We start from the raw sequence: 24,636 nt of genomic DNA, 5'->3' as shown, positions 1-24,636 counted from the left end.
TGATAGCTGCCTAAATTCACCAGAACCTATAGACAGAGCTCAGGACAAAAACAGACTTAGTTCTGGGTAGCTGGAAGACAGAATGGAACCTGATGTCACAGGCCAAGATACAAAGCCATCTAAGTACCAGGTTACAGAAAACAAATATGAAGGCTCCAAGAGCTGGGAGTCAAGACACCCTGGGGGAAAGTATCCCTAGCCACGCTGCAGATGATGGGGACCTAGACTGATCCAATTATGAAGATTTCCCTCCCCTGGATTTGGAAGCCAGACCACAAACTTACCGTTTCCAGCTTCCAGGGAATAAGGTTCCTCCCATGGACCTTCTGGAAGCAGGGTGTCACAAGGATTTCCCAGGAAACTTCAAGCTTACATCTGCGAAAAAATCAAGGTCATCCAGGTTCAGGCTTTGGGACCAGTTCATGAAAATGTTGACATTCTTCATGAAGATATCATTATACAAAAGTAACACTGTGTTGGCAACCTCAAGCGTTCATTTTACTGGACTCTCGGCTGACAAGAGGCTTCCATCAGACCCCAGCGGTGGAGGTTCTCCAGGGGGAGGTAGATTCTCCAGGGGAGGGAGGTGTTCTCTGGAGAGGGTGTGTCCAGAGGGGGATTTCCTCCATAGGGAGGCCTTCCTTCCTTTTTCCGATGCCCCCTTATTGTTTCTTTCTCTCTGGTCTCAGTCTTTCCACCAGCCATGGCCCCACTCTTCAAATCTGCTCAAACCTCTGTCCTCCCTCAGAACTGGTCTCCATCATCAGATCTCCTTCCAGTTGCCTCATCCTCAACCTCCTTTCCCTCTACCCTTTCGCAGACTGAGGCATCTTCTCTGTCAGTTCCTCAGGCCCCAGCCTCGTCTCCCAGGCCCTCATTTCCTCCATCACTCCCTGCATGGGTCTCTCCAGAGGAGTTCCCTATTTTGGCCTTGCTGTAGGTCCACCACAGGGAGAGTTAGGGGATGACATTACCCCAGTCCCCAAGAACAGAGTGCTGACATCTCTAGGGCAGCACAGACAGGTGACTGGGGCAAGAATTCAGGGCCCTCTGCAGCTGCCAACACACACTTTACCACTGAACTGTTCCCCTGTCAATTTTTCTTAAGACAGGGCTTAACTAGGTTGCCCAGGACGGCCTTGGACTCTGTCCATAGCCTTAGCTGGTGTCAACCTCACGATCCTTACAGAAGTAAGGATCAGCCTCCCAAGCAGCTGGGATTACAGGCCTATCTATCCCACTACATCTGCATGGAAGGTGAGATCTGAACCCAGGCCTCAAAGCCCTGTCCCCTTTCTCCGTAACAGGACACTGAGGGGACACACAGGCAAAGGACGGGGTGAGCCCTCTGCACACAGCTGCTTCGGGAAGCCCACATCCCAGGCTACATCTGCCTGGGGAGGGGGCCCCCACCAGCGACAATCCTTTTCCAGCCCATGCCTCACATCCACGTTCAGCATTTCAGAAAAATGCCAACAGGGGACAGACACGCAGCTGGGGAGAAAAAGGGGACAGGGAAGCGGACAGGGAAGCAGCGTGGCGCCTCAGCGCTCAGGAGGCCTTGACAGGTTGGGTTCCTGACAGAGCACTTCCTTAGGTTCCATCACAGAGAGGGAGGGGCAGGGTGCCACCCGGTGAATGAGTGAGTTTCCAGATTCCCACCCATTCCCCAGAGAACGGACTCAGGGAAATAAACGCCTAGAGGGGAAGCGGTGGTGGAAATCCAAACACAGGGGTCTGAAATTCGGGACTGAAGAGCTAGTTCCGAATTCCCGAGACAAGCCACAAAAGCAGGAGACAGAGCAGAAGGTGGTGGGGCGGGGCCGGGCAGCAACAAGGGTCCAGAAAAGCCCCGGGGCATCGAATGGCTGGTCCAGGGGGCCTGGGGCTGGCACTGTCCAGCGGACAGAAGCCCTTTCGGAACAGCCGCTTGCAGGGAAGCGCCCCCAGCTCCGAGCCCCGCTGGTGGGCGCCCGCCCAGCCCCCACCCCACGGCCGCGGAGGCGGAGGGGGCCCGGGCTCGGGGACTCGGCGGCCGCCGGCACCGGCTCCGCGGGGACGCGGCGCTCACCGTGGCGGGGTCCTCGCTACGCGGGGCAAGACCGCGCCGGCACCGCCTGGGCCCCCGGAACCCGGGAGCCCGCTCCGGACGCCAAGATGGTGGCCCGGCGGCGCGTCCCAGACAAAGGCCCGGCGGCCGCGGAAGCCCGCCCGCTCGCTCGCCCCGCCGCCTTCGATTGGACGGGGCGCCGGTTCTCACCCGGCTCGGGCCCTGAGCGACAGGAAGGGGCTCCAATCCACGAGTGGGCGAAGCGAGCACGCAGGCTCCATTCCCACCGTTTCAGAGCGACGCCTCCTCGAGCCTGGCGCTGGCAGAGGCAGGTGCGTCTCCTGTGGGTTCGAGGCCAGCCTGGTCTACAGAAGCGAGTCCAGGACAACCAAGGCTACGCAGAGAAACCCTGTGTCTAAAGACAAAATAACAAAACAAAAGAATGACAACTTCTTGACCCTCAGGTATCGTAAGGCTGGGCTTCCTGTGCGAGAACCTAACGCCAACTGACCACTTGCCTTGTATGGAAGGCTATGAGAGGGTCGCAGGGTCTGGATCGGGTTCCTCTCCTCTGCCAATAAAAGACCACAGACAGGAGAAATCTCCAGGGCCGCAGGTAGCAGCAGGGAAAAATCTCAGACACAGCAGGCAACAGCAACAATATCGGATTTTACTAAAAGCGAAGAAGCATTGTGGGACAAGCCTTTAACCCCCAGCACCTGGAAGGCAGAGACAGGAGAATTCTCTGAATTCGATGCAAACCTGGTCTATAGAGAGGGTTCCGACAGCCAGGGATACACAGAGAAATCCTGTCCTGAAAAACAAAGAAAGAAAGAGAAAGAGAGAGAGAGAGGAAGGAAGGAAGGGAGGGAGGGAGGGAGGGAGGGAGGGAGGGAGGGAGGGAGGGAGGAAGGAAGGAAGAAAGAAAGAAAAAAGGAAGGAAGGAAGGAAGGAAGGAAACGCAAGCATATAGCCGGGCACACACAGACCAGCGCCATCTGCAAAGCAGAAAAAGGACCGGTTTTGTTTTGTTGGTGTTTCCTTTCCTAATTTAGGATTGGTCAGTTTAGACAAAGAAGAGTATCTGATAGGCCCACAGCTATATAGCCTTGAGCCTATCTGACCAGCTTAGACCAGTCATCCAAAAGTGGGTCACTGCGGCGGTAGTGCGCTTCCGGGGTGAGGAAGAAGCCTGAAGTTTGCCATCTTTGTTATTCATTTGGGCCCCCTTTTCTGTCAGTCTGCCTGTCAGGGATCTGTCTAGCTCCCAGTCCCTCAGCTATATCGTCTATTGAGTTATTTATAGATATATCTTATTCACAAATGAGAAGAACGCCTCAATGTTTATAAATCCCCTGCACATTTTCCAACTCCGATCTTCTGGGGAGAAAGCCTGAGCTTTGAAATGGGCAGCGCTTCCCGAAAACTCCAGTGTCCGATACAAATAAAATGTGGGACAAAAGTATAAAATGTCTTAAACTGTAGGTCTACTTCCTTCCCCTGATGGCCTGGCCCCGGCTTTCATATCAGATATATTCTAAGTCTAAATTTAATGTTTGTAATAGTCACATAAAAAAATCTAAACCAATTAAATGGATTGTAACAACAACCATTCAAAAAGCAATGATACATTTTACATTTATGGTAGTGGGGAAAAATGGAAACGTGTGAAAGGTACCCCATACAGATAAACTTCTTCCCATTCCTCTGAATGTTTTTAGACTTCTTACGCTGTCCAACACAACACACTTACCAGACGAGAAACATCTATGAATGCTAATGACATTAATACAGATGAAGTGTCCTCTGGGAATGGCTTTTGTCTGGAAGCAAAACAGGCCAACAGAGGGGTAGGCCTTGAATTTGTTTTAAGTTTTGTTTTCACTATGCAGGACTGTTTTCTGCCTCAAGGAACTGAGATGCTGCTGAGCAAAGGCACACAGCAGGCAGAGATGCCATGCACAGAGTGTCCTGGACCCCGGCACCTGCGCTCCTAACCACCAAACCTACGTTAAATGCTAAGGGGACATTCTAAAACAAATCAGTCTCAAATTACAGTAAATCGAGAAATCTAAACCTCACACCTAGACAAGGTCCGTCTCTGGGTAGTTCCTCCCTTCCAGCTCTTCCCTGGCTCCGAATGCAACACCCTTCCCTGTCCCTTCCAGCTCTTCCAGCCCTTCAGCGGCTTGTAAAACCACAGACCTAGCAACTGATGGGAAATCCAAATGAGGTGCATGTGACACTGTTGGAACTGCCCTTGACAGCTGAATCTCCTTCACTGTTGTGATAAGGCGTGGAGTCCCCTCAGGTTAAGACCGTGACATTCCTTGCTCTTTTCTATTTGCTATATTTATTCAGGCCCACTGGCTCTCATTTCTCCTCCACGTGTCCTCCTCTCTCCTGCCACATCTGTACCAACCTACGTCACATGCTCTTCTTTTTTTAAATTTTATTTTATCAAACAAGGCTAGCATTAACAAATTCAAGGTTAACATCCACAAATAAAAGAAAACGTATGGTGTTTGATTTTCTAGGTCTGGGCTACCTCATTCCGAATGAATTCTTTCCAGCTCCACCCATTTGTCTCTAAATATCATTTTTATTTTTAAAAATTTTAAAAATTGTTTATGTGTATCAGTGCTTTGCCTACTCTCCTGGGTTTTTTGTGATGCCATATAAAATCCATCTATTTCCTTTGGATTTTCCAGTTTGGTGGAATATAAATATATGTCCTCATGATCCTCTGCATTTCCTCAGTGTCTCTTGTTATGCCTCCCTTTTATCTGTAATTTTTGTGAATTTAGTCCTCTTTTACTTTTGGGTAATTTGGCTAAAGACTTGTCAATCCTGTTAATCTTTTCAGCAAACCAACTCTGTTTCATTGATTGTGTTTTTTCTTTATTTTTGTTTTATTGATTTTGTATTATCTCTTCCCATCTATTTTGGGGGTGTTGTTTGATCTTCTTTTCCTGAGGACTTCCAATTCATCATTTATTAATTTGAGATCTTTCAAATTTTTTTGATGTAGGCACTTAACAGTATAAACTTTCCTCTCAGGATTGCTTTCATCATGTCTCTTAGATTTTGGTATGTTGTGGTTTTTGTTTTCATTCAATTCTAGGAATTTTAAATTTCCTTCTTGATTTCTTCTTTGACCCAATTTCCATTTAATGCTGCGTGGCTTAGTTTCCCTGAATACTTTCTCTAGTTTTTATTGCTGTTGACATCCAGCTTGCTTCCATCATGGACAGAAAGTGTGGTGTGATTTCTGTTTTCCTATGTTTATTGAGTCTTGCTTTGTGCCCTAATATGTGGTTGATTTTGAGGAAAAATGTGTATGCTTTAGTGTTGAGGTAGAATGTTCTGTAGATGTCTCTTAGGTCCATTTGGTTTAGGGTGTTATTTAATTCCAGGGTTTCTCTATTCAGTGTTTTTTCCTGGGTGACCTTTTAGCTGGTGAGAATAGGGTATTGAAATCACCCATAATCACTTTGTGGGATCATCTATGATTTTAGATCTGATAGTGTTTCTGTTTGGGGATATATAGAGCTGTAATATCTGTTGGTTGATTTTTTTTTTCCTTTAATGAGTACAAAGTACTCTTTACTTCTTCTGATTAGGTTTGGCTTGAAGTCTATTTTGTCTTCCTGTTTCTTAGGTCCATCTGCTTGAAATACCCTTTTTTCATCCTTTTGATGTAATAAGGGTTCTGCCTTTGATAGGTTGATCTTTGTTTTCTTTTTCTTTTCTTTTTTTTTAAGATTTATTTATTTATTTGTATATGAGTGTTGTATCTTCATGTACACTGTGCACGCCAGAAGAGGGCACCAGATCTCATTCCAGATGGTTGTGAGCCACCATGTGGTTGCCGGGAATTGAACTCAGGACCTCTGGAAGAGCAGACAGTGCTCTTAACCTCTGAGCCATCTCTCCAGCCCGATCTTTGTTTTCTAATCGAAGCTGTTGGTCCACATATTGAGACCATAAACATTCAGAGTTATTATTGAAAAAGTGTATTGATTCCTGTCATTTTGTTGATTTTGTTTCATTTTCCCCAATCTTTCGATTACTTGCCCTGACATATTTTTGTTGTTGTTCTCTGTAACCTCTTGAGTCTGTTTATCTCCAGACTGAAATATTCCTTCCATTATCTTCTGTGGAGTTGGCTTTATAGTCATAACTTTTTCTAGTCTGTTTTTATCTTGTAAAGTTTTATTTTATCTTAAGTTTTAATGGATAGTTTTCCCGAGTTCACAGTTGTGGTCTTTTAGGACTTGGACTATATATTTCTGGGCCCTTCTGGCTTTAAAGGTTGAATAATCAGGTGTTATTCTCATAGTCCTGCCTTGATAAGTATCTATAATTCTTTCGTGTGTGTGTGTGTGTGTGTGTCTTAAAATTTCTTATTGACCTTTACTGAACAATCCATTCCTGGCTCTGTTTTTTTATATGACACATTCTATTGATAACACTTTCCACTGAGGTTTTTGATTGTTTTGAATTTTTCATTTCCTACATCATTTTAATTTGGTTTTCTTTAAAATTTCACTGTATTTTTTGTCTTGTATTGACTTCTTTCTTTCATGCCTTTCTTTGTCTTTGTCTTCTTTGAAATGTTTGACCATGGTTAGATTCATTGCCCTCAATTCTTTGTCTATAATTTCTTCCATATAATTCCATTAGGAGTCATTTCATATTTTTGCATTCAACAGAAGTGAAGAAATTAGGTGTGGAGAGCTGCTTGTTTGTCAAAAACATGTTTTCAGCCTGGCCTTCCCCTGGAGACAGGGATAGGCAGGATGTTTTTTGCCAAGTTCATTTCCTCTTGTTTGTGTGAGGATCACATAGACAGGTGGTTGAGGTACACAGGTTTGCCTTCTGTATGAACCCCTTCATTGCATCAAGGAGCTTTGCTCTATAAAAGGGGATTATTAGAATAAACCGGTGTGTTACAGTTCTACTGGCTGCCTTCTGGAACAGAGCCCCTGTGTAGTGTGTTGGTTTATTAATTTTTCTTTCAATCTTCACTCCCCACTCAAGCACTGTTCAACTCTGCCAGTGAGCTCCGGCAATTAGGAATCACACACTATTCATAACTGTGTTAATGTTAATTTTATAAAACTGTGTTTGTTTCTCAGTTTCTCTCTTAACCTGGCTATCACAAAAATAATTGAGACTCTTTTGTACTTGTTTAATAGTAAGCTTCACAACACAATAACTGAACAGTTATTAATGTATTCTTAGCCCTTTAAGCTAATTTGGCCTCCTTCTAGCATGCATCCCAGAGATACTTGCACTTTGGAGCTTTCTTTGCTGAGCTCTCTCTCCTGGTTCTTCCTGGACTTCTACCCATGGCTGAATCTCCTACTTCCTCTTCTAACTCCTACTCCCCTGGCTGGCAGGAAGTCCAGCCCTGTTCTCTCCCCTGCTCAGTGACCAGCTGTAAGCAGCTTTATTGGTATATTAGGGGACAATTGGGAAGCAGTGTTTACACAACACTGAGGCAGGAGATTCTCAGAACAAGGATTGTAACCAGATATGGGCGTACAGAAAGCAGCTTTGAATTACACAATAACCTTATATCTACACTCCTGCATTGCTCCCATAGCCTCCCAGATTGTTAACCTATTTATATAACAGAGACCTCTTGGATTTCAGCAGGGGTCATAGTTACGAGAGGTCCAAAATTTAAAATTTGAATCTTGGGGCAACATGACTGAGGTCCTGAGTACAGGTTTAGACAAAGAAGTGGGCAAATTGAGACAGACCCGCCCTCCTGCAGAAAAGTAACCAGGCTTGTGCTTGAGCGATACCGTTGCCTGGTAGCCCACCCAGATGGCCCCTAGTCCCCCACCCAGATAGCCCCCAGTTGGTGACCAAGGTCACACAGCCCTGCTACTAAGAAAACCCACAAGATGTGCTCATCATTCCCCCTCCCTGATAGCAGCCTAATCAGCATGCAAGAGGACACTCCAGGCATTGCTCATGAGCAGACGCCCGCCAGATGGCCCGGCCAGGACCCTTATACCGTTGGCGCCTAAAATAGACCAAGGCTTGGAAATTTCCCGCTCGTGGTTTTGCCCTTTAAAACCTTGTTCCTCTAGACCTCGGGGCGCATATCTGTTTCCACAGAGAGCTTGCGACCTGGGCTTGAGCTTGTATCCAATAAACCCTCGTGTGTTTTGCATTGGAGATGATTCCTGGTGGTCTTTGGGGTCTTTGGGCATAACAGTCACTCAACTGAAGATGACATTTTCAAGGAACAAAGATGGCTAATGGTTATGACTTTGCCAATGAATGAGAATGGAGTCTGCAAACTCTGGAATGAGCTCTCATTGGCTATCCTGGAAGATGAACCATGGGTGTCACAGGACACAGTTGTCTTTGCCCATAAGAACAAGGTCCACAACCTTGGATGTCAGGGAGAAGTACCTTGGTCTCTAGACATCTTCGGTTTTCACAAACACCTTGCTACCCAGGACTGCTCCTTTGACATTGGACTGTCATGTTACAAATGTCTACAACTGTATTCACTTTACTGTATCAACTAACACAATCTACTGCATTTGTCATGAAAAATAATTTGAGAGGCCATCAAGATGGCTCAGCAGTTAAGGACGCTTGCTGTTAAGGCTGAAGACTCAAGTTCAGTCCTTCCACATGGTGGAAGGAAAGAACTGACTCCAGTAAACTTTTCTCTGACGTCCATACACATGCACTGGTACACATGTCCCTCTAATAGATAAATCAAAATATCATTTTAAAGAGTCAGTTTTATTTATGGGTGTGTATGTGTGTGCATGTGTGTACATGTATAAAAGGATCCAGGTACTCAGAAGTGTTAGATCCATTGGAGCTGGAGTTACAGGTGATTGTGAACCTGCATTGTGAAATATGGGTGCTGGGAAACTGAACTGAGGTCTGCCGGAAGAGCATAACTGCTCTTGACTGTTGGGCCATCCTTTTAGTCCCTAAAATGTACTTTTTAAAATTTAAATAATTATTGACAGATCATTTGAAACTTCAAAGTACTGCCTTTGCCATTAATAATCCATTTTACTCTATATACCACTCCTAGGCATATACCCAAAAGATGTGTCACCATTCAATAAGGACATTTACTCAACTATGTTTATAGCAGCCTTATTTGTAATAGTCAGAAGCTGGAAACAATCTAGATGTTCCTCCACTGAAGAATGGATACAGAAATGGAATACTACTCAGCAATTAAACACAAGGCAATCATGAAATTTGTAGGCAAATGGTAGGAACTAGAAACGATCATCCTGAGTGAGGTAACCCAGAAGCAGAAAGATACAAATGATACTCACTTATAAGTATCATTTGTATCTTATAAGTGGGTATTAGCATATAATATAGGATAAACATACTAAAATCTGTACACCTAAAGCAGCTAAACCACAAGGAGGACTCTAGGGAAGATGCTTAAACCTCATTCAGAAGGGCAAACAGAATAGACATCAGAAGTAGAAGAAGACAAGGAACAGGACAGGAGCCTTCTAGAGAGGACCTTTGAAAGACTCTGCCCACCAAGGTATCGAAGGAGCTACTGAGATTCATAGCCAAACTTTGGCAGAGTGCCAGAATCTATATGGAAGAAGAGGGAGATAGAGAGACTTGGAGGGGATAGAAACTCCGTAAAGAGAACAACCGAGCCAAAATACCTGGGCCCATGGGGTTCTGCAGAGACCAAGACTCCAACTAAGGACCATGATGGAGAGGACCTAGACCCCCTGTTTAAAGGAAGCCCATTGGCTGCTCAGTTTTCAAGTGGGTTTCCTAGTAAGGGGTACAGGGGCTGTCTCTGACACGAGCTCAGTGGCAGTCTCTCTGATCACCTTCCCCCTGGGGGGGGGGCAGCCTTGCCAAATCACAGAGGAAGATGATGCAGCTAGCCTTGATGACACCTGATAAGTTAGGGTCAGATAGAAGGGGAGGAAGTCCTCCCCTATCAGTGGACTAGAGGAGGGGCATAGGGGGAGAAAATGGAGAAAGGGTGGGACTGGGAGGAGAGAAGGGAGGAGGCTGCAGTGGGGATACAAAGTGAATAAATTGTAATAATAAATATATAAATAAAATAAAATTAAAAATTATCTGTACAGGTTAGAAGAAACTTGTTTATAATCCTAGCACTTGAGGTGCAAAGACAGGAAGACTGCAACTCCAAGTTCAGCCTGGGCTGAATTGTAACACCCTTTCTAAAACAAAATGGAATGGGTGTGAGAACCACCTTACATCCTAACACTGCTGAGTGATGATGGTGTGCCATTAGGTACACGGATCTTCATAACTGCTCCACGCCGGTAGGAGATTCCTGCAGTAGGGAGGCTGAGCATGTGCAGGAGCAGAGGCACATGGGAGTCCTCTGTTCTCTCCACTTAGTTTTATATGACGATAAAACCGCTCTAGCAAGTTAATCTTTAAAAATCAAACAAACATGCACTTAAGTGTGGGTGAAGCCAACGTCATCATAAGTGAACAAGAGCTTAAAGTGAGCACTGGGATGTCATTCTCTCCACTTTTTCCACATTGTGCTCAAAGTCCTAGATGGAGCAATGAGGTAGCAGAAGAAAATTAAAAGGATACAAAAGTATCCCTACTTGAAGATGACATAATTAGACATCCCCAAAATTCTACTAGAAAACTTCTCAGAAGGATAAATTCAGCAATGTGACAGGATGCAGAATCACCTTTCACAAATCAGCAGCTTTTCTATTCAGCAACAACAAACACACAGAGAAGATCATGGACACACTCCCTTCAAAACAGGTTCAAAGAAAAGCAAACATCTAAAAATAAAACCTAACCAAGGAAGTGGAGGATCCCTACAATGAAAACTTGAAACCCCTGAAGAGATAGAGAAAAACTAACAAGCAGAAAGCCATTCTATGCTCATGGATTGGTAGAATTAACACTGAAAATAACTATTGTACCAAAAGCTACATTCAATGCAATCCCAATCAAAATCTCCATCTCATTCTTGGCAGAAAAAGAAACTATCCTAAAATTCATATGGAAATACAACAGACCTCAGATCATCATAAATAATTCTTGACAAAAAGAACAATGATGGAGGAGTTACAATTCCAGATCATAAGATATATTAGAGATCCACACTAATAAAAAACAATTAAAACAGAAATGTAGACCGATGGAGCAAAATCAAAGACCAAACATGTATGTGTAACTTCACTTATTTAATGTTTACCAAAGATGCCAAAAACACTCTCTGAAAAAAGAAGGCATCTCCAACAAATGGTGCTCGGAAAAGTGGACATCTATGTGTAGAAGAATGAAATTAGACACATTTATCACCTTGCCCCAAAACTAACTCCAAGTTAGCAAAGACCTAAGCCTGGAGCACTGGCACAGCTAGAACCGTGGGCAGCACACTGTATGACACGGGTGTAATAAATAACCTTCTGAACAGAACTCCATTTGCCCAAGAATGAAGGCCAACAGTCGACAAGTGGGCCTTTACGAAGCTACAAGTCTCTGGCACAGCTAAAAACAAATCCCAAACAAACAAGGAACCCAACCATCTGGGTAAAGGAGGAGTCCACAGGATGGGAGGGAACCCTTGTTAGCTCTACAGCCGATGGAGAGTTAACATCCACAATATACAAAGAACTAAAACAAAACAAAACCAGCCAAGTGGTGAAGAGCAACAGAACAACCGACAACAAATGCTGGAAGGGATGATGGGGAGGTGTGGGGAGAAGTGAACCCTCATTCACTGTTGGTGGGGCTGCAAACTGGCGCAGGCACTCTGGAAATCAGTACGGAAGAATTCTCAAAAGGCTAAACATAAATTTTCCATATGATCCACTTAAACCACTCCTGGGGATATGCGCAAAGGACTTGACATTTTACTTAGATACTTGTTCGGCCATGTTCATTGCTGCTCTGTTCACAATAGATAGGATGTGGAAACATCCCAAGTGTCCTTCAGCTGAAGAATGAATATTGAAAATGTGGTGCGTACACACCGCAGAAGACTATTCAGCTGTAAAGAAAAGTAAAATCACCAACTTTGCAGATAAATGGATGGGACCAGAAAAGATGTTGAGTGAGGTAATCCAGCCCCAGAAATACAAGCATCACGTGTTCTCTTATCAGAGGCTCCTATATCCAGATCTTCAGATGTGAGCCTACAGCTTGGAGTGACTGCAGAACCAGAAAAATAAAATGGAACCACTGCCAGGAGAGGGGTGTTGGGGAACAATAGAGAGGGTAACTAGCAGGGTACAAGTAATCTAATCATGGGGCAGGTAAGGGGGGGGCTTCTTGGGTAGCAGGGAGGAGGTAAATACAGAAAAGATGGGAGAAGGATGAAGGGGAATGATAGGGTAAAAGTGATCTGATGGAGTGGGAAGAGGGTGCTTTAGGGAGAGCGGGTAATACAGAAGATGGAGGCGAGTAAAGGAGCAATATGGATGTCTGAAAAAGTCCCGAGGACTCGTATTAACTAAAACAACAAACTATAACACATGTCGGTGTATGAATATACATATATTGTTTCAGTGAACTTTTCTCATCTGGGCTGACAGTGCTCACTCCAGAAGCCTAAGACTCCCTAACCAAACCCAGCCACACCGGGCATGGGAAGCCCTCTTTCACAGGCTGGGCTCTCAGGTGCTCAGGCCATGAGGATGGGCACATCAGGGCAGTGATGACATCGCTGGACGTCACTGGCAGTGCCTCCTCCTGCTTCTGGACCCCACCGGAAGTGATGGTGGGGGGACCTGGGGTCGGCAGCTCTGGGCGCAAGAAGGAAGTGAGAGCTGGAGGCCGGAGGAAGCCCGTTCATGTATTTTTAAGAAGATTCTGGGGCAATCAAATCGCGACTGTACTTAGATTCTTTTAATTTGATCAAAAACTGTAACATTTAAATATTAGAATGATGGAATTTCAGCCTGCTAAGTTGTTCTGTAAGGGGTAAAATCCTTATTAACTTTCTGACAGAGGCTTGTTCTGTACCTCAGGTGTCCTCTAACTCGTGGTCTCCCTGCCTCAGCAGCACCGCACTCAGATTGATGAGAAATTCAGATATCAAACTGAAGAGCGCCTCTTGAGAGGACACATTCGGTTAAGGACTAGCGATCTCTCCCCTAGAGGCCTTTGCAGCCTCCTTACCAGCTAAAGTTGGTCATGCCGGACTTTGCATTTGTGCAATTTTCCCACACTGCAATTGCCCTGCTTTGAGGTGGTTTCCACCATTTCTTGGACCCTGAAGGGAATGGCCTGCAGAGCAGTCCACCCCTGCCTGGCTGTTAAGTTTGGGTACCCAGTTCTCAAGAAAGGGCGGCCTCTGGGTTTTGGACTCCACTTTTTTCTTAAGCCTGTTCTTCGCCCTGCCTCCACCTTCACCCTCCATCCCGTGTTTATCCTGTATCGGTATTTTCAAGTTTCTCTGTCAAGTCCTGTAACAACAGCCATTTCTGCTTCCAAAATTATCCTTCCTTCAGTGTTTGCCCAGGGAACTTTAGCTGGATCCTCCCCTCACAGCCCCGCAGCAGGGTCTGCACTTGGCTTACTACTCACTCAGTTTTTCACTCTAAGTTTTCCCAAGTCCATGTACAAAATATCCAATAAAAAATCCTCAATACAATGAAAATATAACCAGGATGGACAGGCTGATTATCTAAGCGAACCCCAGCCCTTCCCCTGTGAAGACTGAGGTGGGTCCTCCATACTTCCATGTTGTCAGTGTGCCTGTATGCTGTACTCTCATGTTGACAGTGCATCCTGATTTTCCCCAAGATGTCCTGGAAGTTTTTCCAAACTGGTATGCATGTGGACCTACGCAGCATTCTGTATGCCCTGATTTCTTATGTTTTCAAGCTTGATAAAAATTTTGAGTTTTTATCTTTATGGATTCTCAGGTTATTTTACCACTTTCTCTTTCAGAGTTATCAAAACCAGTTACCTTAAGCGGCTCTTATCAGGACAGCTGTATTAATTTCTATCCTCACCAAGAGGGTCAGAGTTTATAACTAACTAATGGCCATCTTACATTTGTATTTTTCTGTTAATTTATTACTTTTACATTTGTTGGACATTTAGATTTTTGTTCGTGAATGTGCACTTATCACTAATATTATTTACCCAGGTTAAATTTTCTTTTACTCAATAATTAGAGAACTATCACAGTGTAATAGTGAAACATGGATTCTGGAACAGGACACAAGGCTTACATATGCTTGTAACATGCAATGTTATCCCAGAAATGTTAGTTTAGTGCTAATGTTCATTTAATTATACACATGAAATAATTATACATGTAACACAAGGATAACCCCAATACATGATAGATGCTCAATGATAGTATTTTATAGTTTGCACAGTCTTTTATTATATCATGCATATTCACCTTTTGTGTTTACCTTTATCTACAGATATTTATAAGAAAAGAGTTTTAAAATATATTATTAGCATATGTTAACATATACATAATGAGTTTCATTATATTTTCATACATGGCCTCTTTCACATCTGTACACAAACACACACATTTGTTATTAAATCTTGTTACCTTTCCACTACTTCCCAGAAATGTATCTTAGTAATGCAATCAAATCAATCAATTTTCCCTCTGTGGCTGTCACTGTAACAGCCTTTTGTCTGACCATTTATTTAGTTGGCTGCTGTGGGGAGTTCTTCCCATCAGTCTTCCTTGGCACTTTAGTCAGGACCTTAAAGTACTTTTTTGTCTTCCAGACTTCATGCTTCATCTGAAGAACAGTGTTTTTTGTTTTTTATACCTTCTCTTTCCATATTATACTTCCAGAATGCTCTTATGTGTTGGAGGGCTTCACAAAGCCCCTCTGGCAGAACAGTGAATCATCGGTCATATTCTCCGTCTGTTGGTGTTTCCAACTTACGTTCCACAATCACCTTGTTTTGATTTTGTTTCCTGTCGCTGTGATAAGACACCGACAGAGGCAACCCCAGCAAGAAAGAGTTTGTGTGATCACAATCCCAGTTACAGTCCATCACTGCCAGGAAGCCAAGGTGGCTTGAAGAACTTGAAGAAGCCAGTCAGTCAAGAACAAAAACAATGAAATAAAGCTTGCATGCCACAGCTCAGCTTTTTCTTATTCAGCCCAGAGCCCAGGACATGAAATGGTGCTGGCCCTCATTCAGGGTGGGTCTCTCCACTTGAATTAATCCGAGTTAAGAACCACACTCGTGGGGCTACAGAGCTGGCTCGGTAGTTAAGAATGCTCACTGTTCTTGCATGTGACCCAAATTTGATTCTCAGCACCCATGCGTGGCAGCTCACACCTGCCTGTAACTACAGCTGCAGAGGATCCACATACATCCATATGTACACACACACACACACAAATAAATGATGTCCCCACAGAAATGCACACAGGCCAACCTCACCTAGACAATCTCTTAGGAAGACTCCCTATTAAGGTGATTCTAGATTGTTTCATTAACTATGAAAAGTAACCAACACATACCTTAAACTTTATATATAAAATCACACACACACACACACACACACACACACACTAAAATGAGATGACCTTTAAGATGTGGTCTTTTTTTTTATATTATAACAAATAGTATGTATGGAACACTTACATACGAAAAACTATATATTTGTGATATACATATATGTAACTAAGAAATGAAAAAAGTAGTCTGAGAACAAAAAAAGGCATTTCATTTAACTTGTTTGTGCTCTTGAGTTTTGTGCCACTCTCAGATGGCTCCTTGAAGGTAAAGGCGAGCCTCCCCTTGGTCTACGAACCACCCAGTCAACTTGCCCCTGTTCTCACTGCTGCTCACTCAGTGTCCACTAAGCACTGGGCATGGAGAACCACCACACTCAGCGATGGCCCTTCACACGCCTGCTCACTCAACAAGAACCCAGAGCAGTCAAAGCCCAGGCCAGAGGTGAAAATGCACACGGGGCACTGCCAACACTGTCCTAAGCACAACTAAGGCATACACAGCGATCATATCATACACAGCAATTCTTAAATAGCTGATTCTTTGGACAATTTAAATTATTTATTTATGAAGGAGGTCGTAAAATATTTTTATAATATACATAAGAAAAACTACATTTAAATGAGTAAGAAATATAATGGCATGTGATAGAATTTAGTGTTTATAAATGAAAACATCAATAATTAATACAGAAGAAATTCAAACTCTATTTAAAAATTAAAGCCATGAATTTAAATAATTCTAAGTTGCAAGAAGGTATTGGGCTTTTAAAGGTAATACATGGCTTACTATTTTTTCAGTGATCTCAAAACAGATTTCTAGAAATTGTCATATATGGACAAGAAAAAAAAACAGATAAGAACTTTGGCAAGCAAAGTAATAGTCCACAGCAGCTTGGTAAAATTGTAAATCTTATGTAAATATTCTTCAGTTTACATTTGTTCTTATTATAAGAGAAAAATAATAGGTCAATGAGAAATCTCTAAGCTATATGGCAAAATGACTATTTACTAAAGCCCATTACTGTGGAAATGTGCACCACACGGCATCCATAGAAACGGAGTGAAAGCAAGCCATGTGACTCTTAATGCTTCTATATAAAATATTTTAGCCCCAAATGCCACATAGTGTCACCACATCCACGTCTCTTCAGAAAGCAGCCTCAAGTTCATATTAAACTAGCAAGCTTTTGTTTGTCTTTTCCAATCTCTGCATTCAGTACTCCAGCCACAAGCCATATTAAGAGCCATCAATGACCACAACTTTTTAAAAAAGCCACCGAAGCTGGAGCAGAACTCAAACTAGATGTTTCTGTTTGTTATCTCCAGGAGACCTTAATACCTCAAAACCCACAGCTCCAAAAGACAACTCAGAACTTGATTACAATAGATATGTTTTGCCATGAATTAACTGACTCTTAGCTTTAGATTTAGCAAAATCAATTATCATGAACATCATAAGTGTTTGTTAAACACTTATGTTTGTTAAACATAAGTGTTTAACAAACACTTATGAATGCAAGAGAAACTGCGTGAAGTTTTACATAGAAAAAATATAAATACTGCACAATATGTAGTGAATATTTGCACAAACCCTTTTATATTTAAAGCATAAAACACAATTCGCAAATCTGGTGCTTTTAACAGTGTCTTCTTAAGACAGCTTTTGACACAGCTAGCAAGCCTCTCCACGGTATGGGAGCTGCCTCAGTTTAAGGCTTTCCGACAGGCTTGTAGCAAGCATCAGGCTGCCAGAGGCGAATATCAACAATGACCTGGTTAAGTTTCTGCATCCAGAGATCCCGCTCTTCTTTAGTATCTGCAGAGAGCCAGTTCCTGTAAGGACAAAGAGAGGTCAGCTCTCCTCCCACCATTCCATGCCCCGCACCCCCGACACCTTTGCCAGGAAAACATAAATCCCTGAACAAACCAAGACTTGCTGCCTAACTTCTAAAGGATGCTAACCAAGAGCCATGCAGGAAGTGCCTCTCTGGTTTCGTTAACTAATCGTCACTCACACTAAGAGTTTCTTAAGTGTTTCCTTTTGTTTTCTGAGAAGGAATCTCAGGTCTCATTGAATGACTTCTACACATCCCCATATCTAAATAAAGAAACAACCTGATGAATAAAGACTGTGTCACATTCTCATCTCCATCCCTAATCAGAACCTGCTCATTGAAGACTGTCTTCAAGCTTCTCTTGGGCATTTGTGTGGGGTAGTATTTTTGATGACATGACATAAACTAGAGTCATCTGGGAAAAGGGAACCCCAATTGAAAAAAAAAAAAGTCTTCACCAGATTGGCCTGAAGGTAACACTGCGGGGCATTTTCTTGATTAAAGATTGGTGTGGGTGGGCCTAGCCCATTATGGCTGGCACTACCACTCGGCAGGTGGTCCTGGGTTTAAGCAAGCAGGCTGAGCAAGCCATGAGGAGCAAGTTGGTAAGCAGCGTTCCTCCATGGCTTCAGGACCTGTTTCGGTTCCTGCCCTGACTGCCCTCAGCGATAGACCGTGTCTCAGAAGTAAAAGCCAAACAAACACCTTCCTCAGGTTGCTTTTGGCCACAATGTTTATACTTAGTGATAAACTTGGGCATCTTGTACTTAAGATGACGTTTCCAAGAGTTTAGTTTGTTAACTCTCCCCCAGAAATCTGCAGACTAGAATTAAATGGATTTTGTAAGTAATCTAATCAATTTCTTGGTTTCTTAATGGAGAGACATGCTTGAGTTCTCAACTTCACATGAAATCTGGAAGCTAAACCCAAAGATTACCAGCTAACAGCCTGGAGAACAGCCATGTGCGGCTGAGAGTCAGCCTAAATAATACACTTTCTTAATTAAATTCAGTCAGTTGTTTAGGTTGCTTTTTTACTGTTCTGTTTTCTCACCAGGACTTTACATTTTTCAGTGTTGAGGACTATCACTGATGTTTTCCACATGCCTAAGAACAAAGCTGGCCATCACTTAGCTGGCAGAAATAAGCAGGGAACCAGTACATACTTGGTGACACAGAGCGTGTCCCTGCATTGGCTCACAAGAGTCTCTCGGTCGTCTTCTCTTTGTGGTCGGACAGTAATTAACTCCAGAGTGTTGCGTCTTGCACAAAATTCTCTATTGGCTGGTTCTATTTGATGACTGATACAATTGGCCAGGTTTATCCTTCCTATGGGAGTCTTTAAAATTAAAATGTAAAAAGTATTAGTAGAAAACAAGCAAGGTTATTTAAGTCAGTAAGTATTAAGCAGTGTTTAAGTTTATAAATTAAAGTTTAAAAGCCATCAGCTTAAAATTTAATATTTAACAACCAGGAAACAGATAAGCATGAAGGAGCCAAGCACAGAAACTAGCTCAGCACCCTGGGCCTTCTCTTGGCTTAGGTCATGCACACATCACTCTCTGAAGGGTGTCCTTAGCAAACTAGTAGAGCCCCAGGACCTCTTACCAGTATCGGGCTGCACACACACCCACTTAAAGAACAGGGATAAGTGCCCCCTTTCCTCTACTTGATAGCGGACAGCTACTATTCAAACACCAGGGAACACAAGCCAGGAACAGGCAGAGGACTAATCTGGCCCATCAAGTTTGGGTACATGCTCATGTAAACCTCTAAGAAAACCCCGTGTCTTCCATGTTATGACTATGTAAGCATATGTACACACGTGCACACACACACACACACACGCACACACACGCACGCACACATACCTGTAGCCACATTTGAACATGCACTCACACATACACTACATATAGATCCAAACACTGTAAATCATTTTAAAAATATAGATAGATAGAAAAACCAGGAAGAAATAAAAGCAACCAATATAGATAAACTCACTTTAGACAACAGAAGGTTCCTCAATTTTTGTTTGTTTTGTTTTATAGAGACAGGGTTTCTCTGTGTGGCCTTAATTACCCTGGACTCACTCTATAGTCCAGTCTGTCCTTGAATTCAAAGAGATCCACCTGCCTCTGCCTCCCTGGGTGCTGGAATTACAGGCAAATGCCACTGTGCCCAGCAACTCAATTTTTTTTAAATAGAATTACCATATGATCCCATTAGAGAAGTGAGTGGAATTGCTCTAGAAATAAAATCAGTATGTCAAAGAGACATCATTGTAGGATTATTTACAATAGTTACAATACAGAAAAAATACCAGAGTCCTTCAAAATATGAATTAATTAAAAACTATGACATACACACACGATGGGTTCTTCTGCTTTTAACAACAAACTGATTTGTGAAGGATGAACAGGATGAAGCTAGAGATACTATGATAGCTGAAATATGTCAGGCTCAAGTCCCAGCTACATCAATCCTTGGCTTATGCCCAATGTACTTAAAATCCTATCCATAGATACTTGCTAAGCCATGTTCATTGTTGCTCAATTCACAACAGTTAGGAAATGGGGAACATACAAAGGATGAAATAATATTCAGCTGTAATTCACAACAGTTAGGAAACGGGGTACATTCAAAGGATGAAATAATATTCAGCTGTAAAGAAAATGAAATAATGCGATTTTCAGACAAATAGATGAAACAAGAAAATATACTGAGTGAAGTAATCTAGATCCAGAAAGACAAACACATACAAAAATAAATCTTTTTAAAAAAATTACTAATTTTAATGACTATAATGTAATGCTATTTAGTTACTATTAAAAACGTTACAGGCATGTCTATCGCTTTAAGACAGATATTACAAAAGCGTTTTGTTTGAAAAGACGAATGAACTCCTAAGGGTCTGAGGGTGTGGGTAGGTAGTACCAGCCTTGCCCAGCAAGTGTTCTGAACACAAGGCTGCGGGCTCAGGCTCCAGCACAAGCTGGGAAGCAAGGGACATGATTCAGGAGACTATGTGATTACTACTATATATTTTTAGCTATAGAAGGGGTACACAACCAAAACATGAACAGTTATTGTTATTTGTTAGTGCATACAGAAGGGAATCTAAGGCGAGGACACAGGGGACATGCATTCATGAAGCACCACAAAAGCGCAGCAGGACTTTCACCACAGACTAGGGCTGTGTCAATTACCTTTCGCCTCTCATCATCTGGGTATGTCCAGTAAGAGATACAGTTTCCAGAGAGAACACACCATCTTCGATGCCAGGCACCAAAGCCACTAACATCTTCAAATATGGTCTGGAAGTTAATTGAAACACTGATATTAGATGATAATAGAAACTTTTGTTTGTTTGCTTTGAGACAGGGTTTCCTCTGAGTAGCTGCCCTGCCTCTCCTGGAACTTACTATGTAAATCAGCCTGGCCTTGAACTCACAGAGATCTTCCTACTTCTGCCTCACAGTGCTGGGATTAAGGTGTGCACCACATGGATAACATAAGAAACTTCAGAAAAAGTTTCCACATGCTGTGATGTTTTTATATGAAAATATATTTGCATTATTTTATCTTGTCTTTTACTTCACTAATGAAAGTCTGATTGTCCCTCTCAAAAATGCCTAGAGGACTGTCTAGATCAAGCCCCAAGCCTTTAACAGCGAGGCAGAGGCCGGTGATCACTGTGTCTTCAAGGCCAACCAGAGCTACAAAGCAAATTTCAGGGTGTCTAGAGCTAAATGAGAGAGACTGTCTTAAAAACAATCAAACAAAAAACACTAGAGTAACGACAAAATTGAGATGGCCAATATATACTCTTTGTAGAATGATGCCAAAATTTCTAAGTGGCGCCATTTTTTACAATAAAATGTTGCAAGAAACCCACTACTTCCATTTCAAGTGTCAAAGAGAGAAACAGGTTTACTCTCTCAGCACTATCAGCCCCCAAACCTGCACAAGGCAGGTGAAGCTGAGCATGCCCCTGCCTTCGTTCTCACTCACCCTGTGAAAAGGTCATGTGACACCCAAAGGTGATGAGACCCACAGGCTTTAGGAAAGCAGAAGAAAGGGTAACAAAGAACAGAAGATGGTACTCACTAGAAAACCTTTCTCCTCAACACTTGAATTCACTTGACAGCTTATTTTTAAACAGATGTGACCTTCCAAAGGAGATAAGAAAGGTACCTGTGAAGAAAAGGGGGGAATTATTTGTAAAATTGTTTCAAAGTGTGACTTTCTTGATAAACAATGTACAGAGAATACTATTCCCTGAAAATACACCACATTCTAAAGCCAAAGTATAAAAGGTCCACTGGTTTCTTAGCAGCAGGTACTCTTTAAAGAGCAAATACATTCAAGGTAGAATTTTACAGAAATAAAAGGCCCAAGTTCCAAATGAATGTGAGAAAAGAAAAGAGATTTAAGAATAAGACGGCTGAGCCCACTCCTTTATCAGAGGAGAAGATGCTCAGGAGGAGTCTGGACAGACTGGACGTTTACATTCCTATAATGCAACATTACTTATCAGTAAAGAAAAATGAACACAAAGAGGGAAAGCCAATCCTTAAATCTAAATGAAATTGCAAAGAACTGCAAATAATCAAAACAATCAAAAAGAACACCTGGATGAATCAAACTTCCCAGTTTCACAAATTAACTAAAAGTGCAAATAATGAAAATAGTATGCTAGCAGGCTAGGGATAGACAACAGGCAAATGGATGGAACTGAGAGCCGGGGAAGGCTGAAGATGTGGCCGTGCAACACGCACAAGGCCCTGCCTGTCTGCAGGACTGAAAGACAGAGACCAGAAATAAGCCCAAATACTGACGCTCAATTATTTGTTGCGTTTTTACTGCTAAATTTTTAAAAACTGTTCTAAGAAACAGAGCAGTCTTGAAGAAGAGGTATTGAGGAAACTTTCACATGCAAAAGACTAAGGCTGTTGTCTTCATTGAGTTCCCATCGTAGTGCTAAAACACCATGACCAAAAGCAACTTGGAGAGGAAAGGGCTATTTTGTCTTACACTTTCAGTCAGTCCATCACTGAGTAAAGTCAGGGCAGGTACCTGGAGGCAGGAACCGTGGAGGAGTGCTGATGGCTGGCTTGCACAGGCTGCTATCTTATGCCCCCAGGACCATCTGCCTAGTAATGCCACTGCACACAGTAAGCTGGGCCCTCCCACATCAATCAAGAAAATGCTCTATAGCCTTGCCCACAAGCCAATCTTGGAAGTATTTTCTCAATTTGAGTTCATAATCTCAAATAATTCTAGCTCCTGTCAAACTGACAAGAAAACTAAGGAAGGACAGATAGACTTCGACTTCACGCCATAAATAACGGTTAACCCAGAATAGATAATGACTTAATGAGAGCCAATATCACAAAAAATATCTTAGAAGAAAACATACAAGTAAAATTTCATGATCATACATTTAGCAATAAATATTCAGATATGATCTAAAAATCACAAGTAACACAAGAATAAGCTTCATCAAAATTAAAAACCTTTCAGAACAGAAGTCCCTCAAAAATTAAGAATTACTGAGTCCCTGATCAAAATACAGAAAATAAATGACTGCTGAGTGGAGGTGGGGGATGATAATGTGACAGAGGAAGGGGCAGTGACATGGGATGTGCTAACTTCAGGGTCATGGCATAGCCATCTACTTCAGGGGTCATGGCACAGCCATCTACTTCAGGGTCATGGCACGGCCATCTACTCTTGAACTGAACAGTGGGCATTACCTGTACAGGATCTCCACGAGATTAGCCTGTCAACATTCTGTCTTGGAAGGGGAAGGAAGGAGCTCCCAGACCCACCTCTCCATGAAGACTTACAGGCAGATTAACAGTTGATTGGGGAGGGAAAGATATTTCCTTAGTGGTGAAGCCACAGAAGGTGCTAATGTTTCTGGAGTAAATGTGATCAAAATATATGCATGTATAAAAAGAAGAAACGAAAACGCACTAATATGTTATAATAGTGTATGTTAATAAAAACTTTTAAAAACAGTGGGGCTGGAGAGGTGGCTCAGTGGTTAAGAGCACTGGCTGTTCTTCCAGAGGTCCTGAGTTCAATTCTCAACAACAACATGGTGGCTCACAACCGTCTAAAATGAGATCTGCTGCCCTCTTCTGATGAGCAAGCATTTATGCAAGGCAAAATACTGTATACATAATAAATAAATCTTTAAAAAAAAAATGAAATCACACACACACAAATTGGCACAATTATAGACAAGAGTGGTGGCCCAAGTATAATCCAAGCAGTGGGGAAGTGGAGACAGGCAGGACACAGAACTCAAGACCATCCTCAGATACATAGCAAATTCAAGGCAAGCATGGCTACTTGAGGCTTTGTCTCAAAACACCAACAACCCCCCCACACACAAACACAAAAACAAATAAAAACAAACCCAAAAAGTGTTTGGCACCAAGCCTGACAACCTGAGTTTGATCCCCAGGACCCAAAGAGAGGAAGACTGTTCTCTGACTTACATAGAATTGCTACATATGACATGAAAAAGCACACAAAGCAAATAAATGTAATTAAAAAAAAAAAGACTATCATGATGCTATAATTACTTTTCTTAGTTTGAAGCAAAGGAATTGGTTCTCAAAGTCATATCTGCATTACTCACAATAACTGAGAAACAGAAACGTGTCAATCAAAATGATTAAATGTGTAGTGCTAGAAAAGACAAAGAACTCAACGGCAAAAGAGCCAAGAAACAAAATGTAATGCAAATCAAATTCACAAGAAAGGTGGTCATGGGGCTCAGACTTACATCATAGAAGGAGGAGTGTCTCAAATGTGAGGGTAGAGCCTGTCTCAAAACAGTGAGCCACTTCACAGCTCCTGGGACGGTTAAGTCTTAGAAAGAGAAGCTGAGGAAGCGGAACCTCTTTCATCGGTAGGTATACCCAACGTTCTAAGTTACGTGAAAAAGTTTGCCAGATCTTTATTAGGATAAGCCAAATTATCAATGTGACTCTCCAGCCATGTTTCCGAAGATAAGCCCCCAACAGCCAAAACAGGCACTCATACAAATTACATGAACATATACCCACAGAAGCAAGCCAAAAAGACAGAAACCACTTAAATGCCATAGGCAAGGAAAAGACCTCACTTTTGGAGACATAGCTTTGTCTTGGAAATAAAGATGATGGTTGTTCAAGACCATGAATGTATTAAGTGCCACCAAACTGTTCGCTTCAAAATTTCTATTTTTTTTTTCAAGACAGGGT

The 24,636-nt window shown here is 42.6% G+C and overlaps 2 protein-coding genes across 7 annotated transcripts in view; both read right to left on the bottom strand.

Moving 5' to 3' along the window:
• LOC129672072 (zinc finger protein 39-like) overlaps nt 1-2,179 on the bottom strand; it is a 34,975-nt gene extending 32,796 nt beyond the window's left edge. For all 5 annotated transcript variants that reach the window (XM_055601277.1, XM_055601278.1, XM_055601276.1 and 2 more), the window contains exons 1-2: nt 2,072-2,179; nt 285-375 (exon numbers count right to left, since the gene is read on the bottom strand). The gene's annotated coding sequence lies outside the window, so the exon portion shown is untranslated. The remainder of the gene's footprint in view (nt 1-284; nt 376-2,071) is intronic.
• A 14,007-nt stretch (nt 2,180-16,186) lies between these two features.
• The window catches only part of Anln (anillin, actin binding protein), a 53,424-nt gene continuing 44,974 nt past the window's right edge, over nt 16,187-24,636 (bottom strand). For both annotated transcript variants that reach the window (XM_055601461.1, XM_055601462.1), the window contains exons 21-24: nt 21,485-21,571; nt 20,584-20,691; nt 18,544-18,716; nt 16,187-17,376 (exon numbers count right to left, since the gene is read on the bottom strand). In XM_055601461.1, the coding sequence (XP_055457436.1) occupies nt 17,253-17,376; nt 18,544-18,716; nt 20,584-20,691; nt 21,485-21,571 (492 nt within the window). In that variant the 3' untranslated portion in view covers nt 16,187-17,252. The remainder of the gene's footprint in view (nt 17,377-18,543; nt 18,717-20,583; nt 20,692-21,484; nt 21,572-24,636) is intronic.

This window comes from Psammomys obesus, unplaced genomic scaffold (genome assembly GCF_907164565.1).
Source record: "Psammomys obesus unplaced genomic scaffold, mPsaObe1.curated_primary_1811, whole genome shotgun sequence".
Classification (NCBI taxonomy): domain Eukaryota; kingdom Metazoa; phylum Chordata; class Mammalia; order Rodentia; family Muridae; genus Psammomys; species Psammomys obesus.
This window is presented reverse-complemented; position numbering and strand designations above follow the sequence as displayed.